Raw genomic sequence first — 15,013 nt, forward strand, 5'->3', positions numbered from 1 at the left:
GGGCTCGCTCTTCTCGCAGCAGGCGCGGCCGGGGTCTACGGCCTGGGGGCGCGCCGGGCCCTTTCGGCGCATTCAAGGCTGAGCGCGGCCCAGCGCGCGCGCCTGCGCCTGGCGGCTCGGGAGCAGGAGCGCAGCCCGCGGGGCGGGGCGGGGTGGTGCCGCTCTGCCGAGCGCTCCGGCTGCACCAAGAGAGGCTCGCTCGGCGGCTCGTTGCCCTGCGCGCACCGCCTATGCTGTGCGGGGCCCCGGGGCACGAGGGTCCGAGCTGCGGCTGAGCCCGCCCTCCTCCGGCGGGTGGGGCCGCCTGGAGCAGCTGCCGGGCGCACGGTGCGGGCCGGGTGCTGATGTCACTGCTGCTCTCCGCGCTGCGGGGCTGCGCCTGCCGCCGCGTCTGGCCCGTGCCGCCGCCGTAGGCTCGCCCCCAGCGCCGCTCGGCACCGGCCCCTGCGGCTGGGGGAGCGTGCGGGCTACGGTCAGCCGCTGCCGCCGCCGCCGCCGCCGCCTCCTCCCCGGCTCGCCCGGCGGCGGCTTTGTTGCCGCTCGGCGGGGTCGCGCAGCGCGCGCCGTGTGACCGGCCCCTCGCCGGCATCCCCCCGCTCCGCGAATGGTGTAGCGCCCCCAGCCCAGCCGCCGCTCGCTGCCGTGGGTGTCAGCCGGCAGCATGTGGGTCAACCCCGGGGAGGTGCTGCTGGCAAACGCCCTGTGGGTCACCGAGCGGGCCAACCCCTACTTCATCCTGCAGAGGAGGAAGGGGCACGGAGGAGATGGAGGCGGCGGCGGACTGGCTGGTAAGGAATCGGAGGGCCCTTCCCCCCTCTCGAGCCACACCGTGCATCCCACCAAGCCTGCTGGGCTGCAGGGCATGGGGCCCACTCTCAACGTGACAGGCGCTCAGCATCTGCGCCTGGGGGTAGTGGCCGTAGGGGCAGCTGCAGCGTGCCCCACCTCAGCAGGGAGCGGGCTGTGAGCTGTGACAGGTAGCAGGAGAGAGCCTGGCTTGTCTCCCAGGCAGTGCCTCTGCTTCTAGGGCTGCCCCAGCTCTTGTTCCTTTAGGTTCCTCCTGGCTCACTTAGTGGCAGCAGCCATATAGCCAGCGCTGCTGCCCTTGTGTTAGTGTTTGGTGGTGGTGGGGGGTTTCAGAGGATAATCGAGTCCCGCATCAGTCACAGGAGTGGTGCTCAGGGAGAGAGGTGAATTAGGGAAGCGGTGTCAATTCAGTTGATGGTACTGAGGGAAACGTGACTATCGTCTTTTGTGATTAGGAAGCTAGAATTGTTTTTCCATCCGTTCCGAAGAGTTCTTACCTGGCTGCCAGGGGAAGTGTTATTCCAGTGGAGTCAGAGGGTTACTACTTGATAGCAGACAGCATAGGGCTCTGACCTTAGGCTAGTGTTGTAATAATTGGTTTTTATTTATAAATGTTGTAAAGATTTCTTAATGTCTGTGCAGAGGTCAGAAACATTGTAAAGGTTACATAATAAATAAATAATCAAGGCAGCATTTGATGACTTGTATATATTCAGGCTCAATTTGCAGAAATTCTTGGTTTTTGCTGAGCTTGTTTTTCTGTTATATTGATTAAAACATAATCCTATATGCATATGTGTTTAGCAGTGAGGGAGCAGTTTTGTGTTTGAATCTATATTGTACAAGCCTTTTGTGCTAGTCTAGGCAAGGTATGTCTCAAAAAAGTGAGTTTTCAGTCACATTATGGTTGTATGAGTTCTCTGCAAATTTAGTACATTTTAGTCAAAAATTATCAGCATTGAAAGCTTTATGGTAAGAGGGTCATCTCACCCTGGTAGTATTTATTTAAGTACTATGTAACACATACCCCTAATACCTGGATTGAATGCTGCACTACCTATGGTGTGAGTATATATAATGCTTTTTGTTTTTGTTTGCTTTTTTTTTTTAAAAAAAAGATAAGCTTTGACAGGGTACAGTATGAATTTTTCTAGTTTTAAAGAAAAACAGCAATTGGAAATGCAGAACACACATCAGTTTTATTATCAACTTCCTTTCCTGAATCAGTACAAATTGTCTCAATAAGAGGAACTTATTCTTTTAAATTTTTTTTAAAGCCACATATACTGAAACAAAAAGGAGCATTGTGGAGTGCTTGCATTTTTGGTGCTAGGGTCTGTGTATCTTTATTGGGGAATAAAGTTTTTCTTTGGGCTAGTATGCTGTCCTTGCTAAAAAATAATTTATAATCTAGTGATAAGTGCTTTTGCATGTATTTTGGTTGTTTGTTTTCCCAGTTATAGCAACAAACTCAGGGATGTTTGATCATTTTTCTTCCTTCAGCGTTTTGTGTAGATGAACCTACCTGTAGTGCTGGAACTAGTGTGCTAGGTGTTGCCTTGCTCCCTGGTTTGGAGTAATTTCTGTCGTAGGTTTACACTTTGAGTCAGTGACTCCCAGCACCACCACTATACAAATAAGATCCTGGGTGGTGGAACAGCCTGTTTTCTTCCTAAAGGCCACGTCTACACTGCAGAGATCTTTCAAAAGATGATCTTCCAGAAGATCTTTCAAAAGAGTGCACCCACATACCAAAAATAGGATAGAAAGATTGATCTGCTCTTTCAATAGAGAGCATCCACACAGCCCCCACTCTGAAAAGAATGGGCCAGGGACTGAAAACCTGGTGCCTTGACTGCTCTTTTGAAGAAGGGGCCTGTGGAGCATCTACGTGTGCTCTTTTTCAAAAGAAGCTCTCCAAAGGAGGTGCTCTTCCTGATCTGGGAGCAGAAGAGGGCTTCTGGAAGAAGAGTTGCATTCTTTCGATTTCAGATCAAGAGTGCATTTTGTGTGTGGATGCTCTGGGCGTTCTTTCAAAAAAGGGCCTGATTTTCCGAAAGAACTTGCTAGTGTAGATGCAGCCAAAGTGCGGCTGAAATACTGCTTCTTCTTGACCAGAATAAGTTATTGGTGGCAAGTATGTGTTAAATGTCCCCACGTTCCCGCTGCCCCTCCACTCACAGCAGTGTGTGCCTGTTGGAGCAGGGCGGCACCCATGGCCCTCTGCACCCCCACTACATGAAGGCAGGATGGCATGGCTGAACTCCTCCTGCCTTGCATGCCTCGCATAGTTTATCTTCATTCTTTGTGCTCAAAAAAAACCGACACCGTTTATCTCAGAAATGTGTCCTGAAGATGGAAGTGTCTTTTGTTTTCCCTTCTTGTGATGACTTCTGCTGATTTGTTTCCCCCAGTACTGGCATGCAGTAAAGTTTTGTTTGTGGGTTTAAAATGCCAGAGGAAGGAAGAAAATTGGAAGCATGTAACCTCCAGGAGAAGGAAAAACTATGGTATCCCCAATTCCAGTGAAGGTAAATAACTACTTCCAGGCTCTGAACAGGCACTACAGTGGAGAATGCTTTGGCGGCAATATCAGGGAAAGGATCAAAAGAAAAGTGCATTTACTGGGAGGTGTAGGATGCACAGCCTCAGGAATGGGGGTTCTACAACCACCACCCCTAAGAAGAGAGAGGACGAGGAGTTGCACTGTATGTAAGAGGGCAGTATGATTGCCTAGCACTCCAGTAGATAGCGGGAGAAAAGCCCATTGAAAGTCTTTTGGTTAAGCTTAGAGCTGAAAGCAACAGAGGTGATGGTGTGGTTGGTGTCTGCCATAGACCATTCAGTCAGATGGATGAGGTAGATGAGGCTTTCCTCTGGCAACTGAGAAGCTTCCAGAGAAAAGTCTCTAGTTTTCATGGCGGACTTCAGTCACCATGATGTCTATTTGGAGACCAATACAGCAGTACCCAGACAATCTAGGAAGTTTTTGGAGAACGTTGGGGATAACTTCCTGGTACAAGAGCTGAAGGAATCAACCAGGGGCCATGTGCAGCTTGACTTGCTGCTCACAGACAGAGGAACTAGTAGGACAGGTAGAAATGGGAGGCAACCTGGGCTGCAGTGATCATGAGATGAGCATTGAAATAGAGACCCTGGATTTCAGAAAAGCTGACTTTGAGTTCCTCAGAGAACCGATGGGCAGGATCCCTTGGGATTCTAACATGAAGGGAAAAGGAGTCCAGGAGAACTGGCAGCATTCTAAAGAACTCTTGCTGAAGGCACAGGAACAAGCCATCCCAATGCAGAGTGAGAAAAGCAGATATGGCAGGCAACCAGTTTGGCTAACCTGAGAAATCCTTGGTGAGCTTAAACACAAAAAGGAAGCTGATAAGAAGTGGAAATTGGACAGATGATTGAGGAGTATAAATATATTGCTTGAGAATGCAGAGGAGTGATCAGGGAGGTGAAAGCATAATTGGAATTGCAGCTAGCAAGGAATGTGAAGGGTGACAAGAAAGGTTTCTACAGGCATGTTAATAAGAGGTGATCAGGGAGGGTGTGGGGCCATTAGTGGATGAGGGAGGTGACCTAGTGACAGGTGATGTGGGAAAAGCTGAAGTACTCAATGCTTTTTTGTCGCCATCTTCACAGACAAGGTCAGATCCCAGGCTACTGCACTAGGCAGTGCAGAACAAGAAGGGGTTGTGCAGCCCTCAGTGGGGAAAGAACAAGTTAAGAACTATTTAGAAAACCCAGACATAAACAAATCCATGGTTCTGGATTTAATGCATCCAAGCATTCTGAGGGAGTTGGCAACTGTCATTGCAGAGTCTTTGGCCATTATCTCTGAAAACTCATGGAGATGGGGAGAGGTCTTTGACTGGAAAAAGCAAATATAGTGCACATCTTTTGAAAAAGGAAAGAGACAATCCAGAGAAATAGACTAGTCAGCTCTACCTCAGTCTCCAGAGAAATCATGGAGGGGATCCTCAAGGAATCCATTTTGAAGCACTTGGAAGAGGGAACAGTAATCAGGAACAGTCAGCATGGATTCCCAAGGACAAGTCATGCCTCATCAATCTGGCTAGTTTCTATGATGAGCTAACTGGCTCTGTGGACAGGGGGAAGTTAATGGATGGGACATACCTTAACTTTAGCAAAGTTTTTGATACAGTCTTCCACAATGTTATTGTCTGCAAGTTAAGGAAGTATGGATTGGATAAATGGGCCGTAGGTTGGACAGAAGGCTGACTAAATGGTAGGGCCCAACAGGTCAACAGCTCAATGTCTGATTAGCAGTCAGTTTTAAGTGGAGTGTCTCACGGATCAATTCTGCAATCTAAGGGAAGCTTTTTTGTTGTGTTTTAGGATAGGGTATGTTTACCTTGCAGTTAGAGGTGTATTGCTGGCCTGGGTCAGTTTACTTGGGTCATGGAGCTCAGCCTAAGACTGTGTAATTGTGATATAGGCTTTGTGCTCCTGCTCCAGGACAAATCCAGGTATCTACCCCAGAGTGAAACAGCCCTTTAAGTTGATCTCCGCAAGCCCGAGAAAGCTAATTGGGGCAGCCATGCAGTTTAGACATACCTTTAGAGCCTTGGCTCCAACCCATGTCCAGGTCTGTGCTCCAGTTTTATAGGTCTGCGGCCTCATGTGCCTGAGTCAGCTGACTCAGGCCAGTTGCAGGTGTCATGTTGCAGTGCAGGCATAGCCTCAATAGCTAAAACAATGGGCCATGATCTAGGCTAGGGCTCCTGTGAGCTACCACAATAAAAAAAAAAGTTATAATTATTAGCTTAGTTGGAGTATTTTGGTTTAGTTGAAATTGGTTTTATGCACTCATACTAAAATCAGAGTGCCTACATAGCTTTTAGTACTATTGTAACTCTATTGCTTTGAAGATCAGTTTTGAATATACTACTGCAACTTTCTTCTGCAAACAAACCCTAATACAATTGTAGGATACTACTGTAATGGACCTTGAGAGGTCATGAAGTGCAGGGTAAGCACCGTCTAGCTCATGCTTGACAGATGTGTATCTAACCTGCTCTTAAATATCTCCAAAATGGAGATTCCACATCCACCATAAGCAATTTACTCCAGTATTTAACTGCCCTGACAATTAGGAAGTTTTTTCATAATGTCCAACCTAAAGCTCCCTTGATGCAATTCAAGCCTCTTGTTTCTTTTCCTACCCTCAGAGGTTATGGAGAATTATTTTTCTCCCTCCTCCTCCTGACACCGTTTTAGGTACTTGAAAGCTGTTATCATATTTCTAGTCTTCTCTTTTCCAAACTAAACAAGGCTAATTGTTTCAATTGTCCCCCATAGGGAGTGTTTCCTGAAAGCTCAGAGCTTGGGTGAATGCCCAGGACAGATTCAGGAGCCCCTCAGCTGATTGATGCAACATCCACCACTGACCACAGTGAACGGCATGTGTTCCTATTGGTGGTACACATCCATACATGTCTTGGCGCATGTAATAATTTATTCTGCCTATGGATGAAGAAAATTGGAGAGAACACTGCTCATAGGTCATATTTCCTAGACCTTTAATCCTTTTAGTTGCTCTTCTCTGGACTTTCTCCACATCCTTCTTGAAGTGTGGTGACCACAACTGGACACAGTAATCCAGTTAAGGCCCAGTCAGCACAGAGTAGAGTGTAAGAATTGCTTCTCATGTCTTGTTTATGACACTCCTATTAATGCATCCCAGAATGTCTGCTTTTTTGCAAGAGTGTCACACTGACTCGTATTTAGAGTCTCATTCACTATGACCCCTAGATCCCTTTCTACGGTATTCCTTAGGCAGTCACTTCCCATTTTATGTGTGTGAAACGGATTGGTCTTTCCTTAGTAGAGTGCTCTGCATTTGTCCTGATTGAACGTCATCCTATTTACCTCAGACCACTCTGTAGATTTGTCCAGATTGTTTTGAATTATAGCTCTGTCCTCCAAAGCACAACTTGGTATCATCCACAAACTTTTAAGTATATTTTCTATGCCATTATCTGAATTGTTTGTGAAGATATTGAACAGGACCAGTCCCAAAAAGGACTTCTGCAGAACCCCATTTGTTAAGCCATTCCAGCATAACTACGAACTGTTGGATAACTACATTAGAAGCTTTGTTAACTGGCACATTAGGTTTACTGCCCTGCTATGAGCTGGATGATAGACTGCGACGGCTGGAAGCCGGCTGTTCAGGTGGGGCCGGGGCCAGCTCTCTGATCTGTGACAGGGACAGTGAGGCTGGGAGCCAGCTGCTCAGCCTGTGACTGCAGGACTAGTACAGTGGGGCTGCTTTTCTGCTCCAATATCCAGCATCCTCAGCCCTCGGGGGAGGAGTGGTCCAGACAACAGAGCTTTACTGTACTTTGTGGCTACATTTCCTTGTGCCCTTCCCTTTTGGAAGGGGCATGTAAATGAAGGAAGTAAAAAATGCTAAGGAGGTGCTTATATGAATATTCAGCATCTCATTTGCATAATGGCGCCCCCCCCCCCGGAGTATCAAAAGTGTTGCTTATGAATTGCAAACTAGCCATGTAGATGGGGTCCCTTCAAAAGGAAACCCCGATTTCAAAAGCACCGTTCTTCCCAATCTTTTGGGGAGGAAGGGAGCTTTTGAAATTGGGGTTTTCTTTTGAAGGAACACCACCTACATGGCTAGTTTGCAATTTGAAAGCCGTGCTTTTGACTCTGTGGATGTCTGCCATTATGCAAATGAGGTGCTGAATGTTCATATCGCCACCTCCTTAGTATTTTCGACCTGCTTCGTTTGCAAGGCATGTGTGGACGTAGCCTCTGAGAACAGTTATCCATCCAATTATGTACCCACTTTATAGTAGCCCATTTATTTTGTATTTCTCTAGTATATTGATAAGATGGTCTGTGAGACACTATCAAATGCTTTACTCTAACTCTAGGGTATACTGCATCTACTGCTTCCCCTTAACCGCAGGACTTGTTAGCTTTCCTTGATAACGTATCAGGTTGGTTTGACATGGTTTGTTGTTGACAACTCCATGCTGACTGTTACTTATCACCTTAATTTCTTCCAGATGTTTGCAGGTGGCTTCCTTAATTATTTGCTCTGTTATGTTGCAGTAGAAAATAAGAGTGGCTGGATTTTTTTTTTTCTTTTTATAGGAGGGGAGAAATGAAAATGGCTTTTGGTAAATTGTTTGAGCCACTGTTTAAAATCACCCTTTATCTTGCATCACTTCATTAATTTTTCAGAATAAAACTCAAATCTTATTTTCTTCATTTAAAAAAAAGTCTTTGATTCTCAATAAAAATGAAAACCACATGTCACCTCGTGTTAGGTCTCTTGACCTAAGAGATTTTTAGCCAGAGCTGGTTGCATGAATATTGTCCCGTTACAGCCAACACAAAGTGCTCCTTCCCCATGAGGACGATCAAGCGTCTACAGAATTTTCACACCTTGGTAGATGGCCAATGAGAGGTTGAGGGGTGAAGTAGAACTTGGATCTCCTCACTGTGGCACAGAGCTCAATCCTGGATATGAAATTCTTGTGAATGCCTTTGACATTTGTAAATGAAATAACCAGGTTTTTGTGTGTGTTCTTAAAATGTAGATTTTAATTTTTAAGAGAACTAGTAGATTAAAGAGAAGCCTCGAGGTATCACATTTTTCTATAGCAATGCTAGCCAAATTTATTTTGGAGAGAACACTGTAGGGACATACTGACTACCGTGCACTCCTTGGTGGTAATGGAAACACGTGTGTACAGTGCACAGATAGAAAGTCCGGCTTCTGTGACTGTTCTGTATAAACAAAAAGAGAAGCATATATGTGCTAAAAATGTGGTAGCTTGGTATGAAATGCTTGGTTTGCCTTTGTTTTTTAAAGGGACTCCTTGTCACAGGATGTTTCACTCTCTAGGCAAGTAGTGGATTTTTGTTTGTTTGCAAGAGTCATGGCTGGGGTATGAATTGTTTTGAAGCTCAGAACAAAAAAACCAGTCATGTAGCACTTTAAAGACTAACACAATATTTTGTTAGTCTATAAAGTGCTACATGACTGCTTTTTTGCTTTAACAGAATGCAGACTAACATGCCTATGTCTCTGTCGCTTTTGTAAATCAAGTATTTATGCTAGCATCTGGATCACCACATGTATGAAAGCGCTCATTACAAGCTGTGAAGTAATGCTGTAAGTCTATGAAATGTTGCCAAAGATTTTCTTAGTACTTAATCACTAGATACGATATGTTTGTTTTAGTTCTCACCAAATATTTCTTTGTGCTGAGGAATGAGGATTGTTGCTGTTATATTGGAAAAAGGATTGGAAAGAGAGTGGTAGATTAGTTCTGGTTAATGGATGGCAAGTTCTGTGGAACAGTATGTTTTAAGTGACATGAAAAAGGGGGCAGTGTTACCCCAGTACTGTTGCATGGTATCACTGAGTTTATGCCAAGACTCTGTAGCCCCAACTTTGTAGAGGCTTTCCTCCCAAGTACAGTAATAGGATTTCTGGTGGCTGAGGGAAGCCCTATTTATAGGCCTTTATTTCTAGATATTTAAAACTTTTGGAAAAATTGCTGTTTAGGCCAGCTTGTCATCTGATTCTATAAAAATTGCTCAGTGCTTTTGCAAACTTTGCCACTGCTTATTTCATTTCAGATTAGCATTATATATGTCAAAATCAGTAGATAATGTTCAATGGGGCACATGTCCTTTACGTAGCTTGAAATAAAACAATTGGAATTTGTAAAAAGAGCACTTATGTAGTTTACCATTTTTTTTAGGCATATGTGTGTGCGTTTAGATATTGGAACCTTGACTTTAATTATCTGTGACCTTTTACATAACCAGACTAATATTCTGTCTTCATGCCATCCACCCAACCCCTCCCAACTTCTTATTTATAATAGGGGGGTGGGGAGAAACTTAACAGGCCTGTTGGGTTTTCTTCTGGGACCCATGTGCTTCTAATACGTGTGACTTAATGTCCATATCAAAATCTATTATCTGGAAATACTTGGAGGCTCAGTGGAAATACCACCAGACCTTCTTACACCTTTTCCGATGTAATTTTAAAAGCATCTGCATTTATTTTGGTGTGCACATATACATTCTGACTTTGTCTGCACAATGCAAAAAGTGGTATTTTCAAATATTTACATTTTAATTAACACATTTCAAAATGCCACTTAACATTTAACATTGACAAAAAGTCATGTAGGAAAGTCAATTTAGTCTTCTTCAGTCTGCAGCCAGACTGCCACGGTGCTATTCATGCTGCTCAGCAGAGAGACAATAATTTAGACTTAGTTGATGGATCTCCATTCCAAACGGTTAAATGTAGTGCCTCGCAATTTTAGACTTAGGTCAGTTTCATTTTGTACATTCAGGAGCCTGTGTTCATCAAGTAAACTGCAGACCTGTGCCCGTTTCAGTTTGTGACTGCGTGGAGGAAAGCATTAGCGACAGGCATGGAAAGTATTCCTGTGGTAAGGAGAATTTTTAAAACGTTAGGCTGAGGAGAAATGCAAGGTGGAAATACAACGTGTGTGTGGGGAGAGGAAGTTGTTTTGCTGGTTTTAAATGGACATAGTTAAATCCATATAAACCCGCTCCCCATGTTGGCTGTTATTTTGGTATTGGTGCCTTAAAAAATGCTCAAGTCTCTTGGCAAGGGATTCAAACTAAATGTGTAATTGTAACTAGTAAAACTTTCTCTTCTAGGAAAACCATTAGATCAGCTGAGTCTTTCTTCCTTTCCAAGGGTTGGTCCACATGCCCAATGGGGTGTGAATAGCCTGTGCAGGGAAGTACTACCTGAATGCTACAGGTATGAAGTGAAAGATTTCTAGTTCCCATTAACATAGCCCTCTTCAAAGAGAATTTTCCTATCTGTCAGACCTCTAGCTGAGACACTTTGTCTCCCAAGAAGAATGTGGGGTGGTGCCCAGCTTAGAAATCCCACCACCTTCCTTGCTTGTCAAAAGTTGAAGGTGGCAGGGACTGTTTCTGTCACCAGCATGTTGCTTCTGGACCATGCTGTCAGTAGTAATGTCAGACTAGAATGTTCAGTTTTCCAGCTAGTAGAAGTTTTTGAGAGTGGCATCCATTGATTAATGCAGTGCCTCTCAGTCTTCTCAGGCTAGTAGAATCCTTTCAGGAGTCTTGACATGTTTTATGTACCTCCAAGTATCACTTCATTTGAATGACTTGCTTCCAAAAAAAAAAATTACAAAAGTGTTACCAACACTAGTACTGGAAAATTGCTTAGTTCTTTTTTACCATATAATTGTAAAAGAAATCAATTTGAACTGTAAATAGTGCACTTACCTTTCATTGTCTAGTGTACAGAGTAGTATAGCAAATCGTATGAAATTTTACAAAACAAAAAAGGAGTCACGTAGCACTTCAAAGACTAACAAAATAATTTATAAGGTAATGAGCTTCCGTGGGGCAGACCTACTTCTTCAGATGTGGAAATAGTGAATTGTCACTATATAAAAAAACAGAGAAAACAAAAAAATGAAATGAAAACTGATAAATCAGCTGGGAAGGTAAGCAGTAGAAAGGGGAAGAAAATTACTCACTGCAAGTGTCTATTAAGTGACTTGCCTGAGATCACTGCGAATATCAAAAATGGAGAAACTGGGAGAGTTCTACATGATTGCTTTTTTGTCTTGTGAAGATACAGACTAACATGGCTACCTCTCTGTAACTATGAAATTCTAGTTTGTACTGACTATGCTAGTCTTTTTGATGTATCGTACTGTAAACCTAGGCAGATATCTAGATGAGTTGCTCTACCACCTGAAAGATCTTTGTTTACCCCGTGCCATAATTGATCTAAAGTCCATAGAACTACTCACACAGCTAACACAGACATTTGTCTCACAATTTTAACTACAGAGCTTTGAGTGTTGTTTACACTAGCCTGTGATGGGAAGTGATTGGGACCTCTTCCTGTAATAAAAATGACTGAGCTGCTTGCCTAATCAACCATGTGGACTGCCTTGCAAAAGTAGAGGAAAAACAATGATTCATTGTAGTGACTAAGGGAAGTAAAACTGCCTTCTCATACTGAACATCCTTGCTATTTTGTTTTTGTTGAGTCCCTATTTTGTTTTTGTTGAGAAACTGTTGCCTCCTTCTTAAGGTGGCACAGTGGCAGTTCGTGCCTGGTATGCAACGCTGGCCCAATAACACACCGAGAGTGGAAGAAGAATCTTTATTTGGCATGCCAAGTAAGGTGCAGGGGGATCTCTCCTCAAAGCCTGCACACCTTGCAACAAGCAGTGAGCAATACTTATACCTCTCTTCTCCTTTGTTCACCCCCTCCCAACAAACCAGGGGAGAGTTTCTCATAATTCCCTTATCCACTCCCCCAGCTCAAACTGAATTCTTACTGGTCTTATGTGATTCCGCTCTGGTAATTCCCTATTGAGCAGGAGGTCAAGTACCAATAGATTATTAACAAAAAGTAAATTACAGGAAGGTAGAGTTATTCGGTCGTATAGAACCATGAACAGGATCTCATTAACAAAACAATACTGAAAATTAAGGAGGATTCACTAACAATGCTAAATTCAGTATTGAACCTTATGAGAACATCAATAAGCATTCATTTACAAAACAATGTCTCTATGAGATCAGAATATAATAACGTTTCCCGTGCCAACATTACTATTTTTATAACCTAGCTAATGACATCCAAGCTTCAGGATGACTTGTTTTACAACCTATAAATATGTGCAAAATTTAACACTTAGGGCCAAATCAAAGATTGCCTCGAGGGGTGATAAGGAAATTCTACAGACGTACGTGATTCTTACTCTTTGGGGTAGCTTCCTACATCTTTAGCAACTATCCTGGGAGTGTCAGAGACATATCCTGCAATAGCCTTGAAAACCTTTCTGAATTAAGTTTAGTATCTCTGTAGTCTATTTTGTTGAATGCCAAGGTAAAGTGTTACTTTGAGCACTGGAAGGTATGAACTAAAGGACTATGTTGAATAATGCAGGCAAGAATGGACTTTTGGAAAAATGCTGTCAAGTGGTTTCTCTGGAGAAAACTCTAGGGCAGCAGTCAGCAACCCCCGCACAGGTGCCAAGAGTGGCATGCAAGCTGATTTTCATTGGCACATGAGGTGGGAGCTCAGCCCCACTCCTCCTCCCCCACGCACCTGGGAGCTTACTCAAAGCCGTGCCCTCTGTGGATTAACAAAAGACCTTTTTTTTGCGGGGGTTTTATTCAAGTGACTCTGAATCTGGGCTGGGGCCCCAGCACCTGCTGGCCCCTGTACAGCACAGTTGGGTGTAAATACCCAACTGAAGTCCCTGGGAACTAGAACAATGCTGCCCCAGGTCGACAGCATTGCTTCTTTGTGGTTAGAAACAGGATAGCATGCTGAGAACCATGCCATCCTTACGCTGAGGGAGTATCAGTGATATCAACGAGTAGTTCAAATTTAGGTGACTGACATCTATTTGTTCCTATAGGTAGAGCCCTGCAAATGGGAAAGTTTTGCATCTGTATCTGTTAATGAAGCTGTCCTAGGTAGGAGTATTAGTGATGTTAAAAAGTATCACTGGCACCTGGGCTATAAATAGAGGTCAAAGGTCAAATTTCAGCACTTCACCTCAGAAAGGTTGCTGCCCCCCAAACTAACCCATTAGTGGGAATGCTTGACATGAGATGCTCACTGCAGTGTATTCGCGATCCAAGCAGAACTCCTTTGTGGGGTCTGATTAATTGTTCACTGACTAAAGCCCTTGTTGGAGTTGGGTGGGTGATCTCTGGTAGTCTTAACATGTGTAGGTTTTTATTGTTTTCTCTCTAAAGCTTTCAGCTAAATAAATGTGCTTACTTAGTAAGAGCTGTGTGCTAATGTGATTGTGTGCAATTACACTGCTTATGGTCACTGGAGAAAGCAAACTAAGATGTTGGCCTGTCTCAGCATTGTGGCATGCTTTGAATACCACAGCATAGGCAGGGGACTGTGCAGCTTGAACTTTGACAGAGTCTTTAATAATGACTGTGATGTACACAAATGTCCATTATGGGCTCACAGTGTATAGTGGAAGGGGACCATCAACCTAGTTCAAATATTGGGAGTATATCTTTTATTTAGTGTTTTAAAACTTCACATTGAAAAATAGTATCAGTGTTTTGAAAAATTACTAATAAGGGACCAGATTTTGCATGCTCTCCTAGAGCCAATTGCAAATCACTCTCCCTCCCCAGTCATAGCAGAGAGGGATTCCAAGAGCAGGCCTTCTGAAGTTGATGGGACTGAGTCTTTGAGTATCAGCTCACCAGCAGATGGCCACCAATGGGGCATTCAGTGGGCTGTTTTCAAACAGCTTGAAGACATTGATTTTGCTGACAATGTTGCCCTCCTTTCACACTGATACGAAAGCCTGGAAGAAAAGGTCGCAACACTGAAGAGAACTGCCTCAATGACTGGGCAGAGAGGACGATGTGGAAGATGTGGAGCAGTTGACCTTCTTGGTGATTATTACAGGTGGAGTCAGAAGAATAGACAAGGATATCAATACAAGCCAGCAGTCATGTAGTACTTTAAAGACTAACAATAATTTATTAGGTGGTGAGCCTTCGTGGGACAGACCCATTTCTTCAGATCTACGGCATGCCCAATACAGTCTCAGTTACACAGCACAGAGGTCTCAAAAAACCCAATACAATAAAAACTGACAAATCAAATACATGGAACCGAAGGGGGAGGGGCGAGAGTGGGCGATGCGAGTGTCTTCCCTGAGATCATTACGAACAGCAAAAGAAGGGAAACAATCCTTGTAATGTGTGAGATAATTGCTGTCCCTGTTCATACCAAGTGTTGTGTCAAATTTGAGTGTCAACCCTGGTTCACGCACCTCCCTTTGTAATCTGCTGTTAAAGTCTTTGTTGTAGCGCACATATTTTTCAGGTCTTTAACAGCATGGCCCCCTCCATTGACATGGTAACTGACAGGTTTATGTGTCTTGAGATTTCTCATGTCTACTCTGTGTCCCGTTCTTTAGTGAAGTGCTTGCCCAGTTTGTCCAATGAACGTAGTAGAGGGGCACTGTTGGCACATGATGGCATATACAGTAGTGCCTCGATATATGTGAGGGTTGTGTTCCCACCCACCCTCGCATAACTCAAATTTTGCGTGAGTTGGAAGGCGGCTTTTTCTCCCGCAGAACGTATGTTCTGCAGC

The 15,013-nt window shown here is 44.1% G+C and overlaps 1 protein-coding gene across 2 annotated transcripts in view; it reads left to right on the forward strand.

Annotated features, from left to right (window-relative positions):
- Positions 1–436: 436 nt before the first annotated feature.
- Positions 437–15,013, forward strand: part of TBC1D9 (TBC1 domain family member 9) — an 83,094-nt gene continuing 68,517 nt past the window's right edge. For both annotated transcript variants that reach the window (XM_074991916.1, XM_074991917.1), the window contains exon 1: positions 437–788. In XM_074991916.1, the coding sequence (XP_074848017.1) occupies positions 662–788 (127 nt within the window). In that variant the 5' untranslated portion in view covers positions 437–661. The remainder of the gene's footprint in view (positions 789–15,013) is intronic.

The sequence above is a fragment of the Carettochelys insculpta genome, chromosome 4 (assembly GCF_033958435.1).
Source record: "Carettochelys insculpta isolate YL-2023 chromosome 4, ASM3395843v1, whole genome shotgun sequence".
Lineage (NCBI taxonomy): Eukaryota > Metazoa > Chordata > Testudines > Carettochelyidae > Carettochelys > Carettochelys insculpta.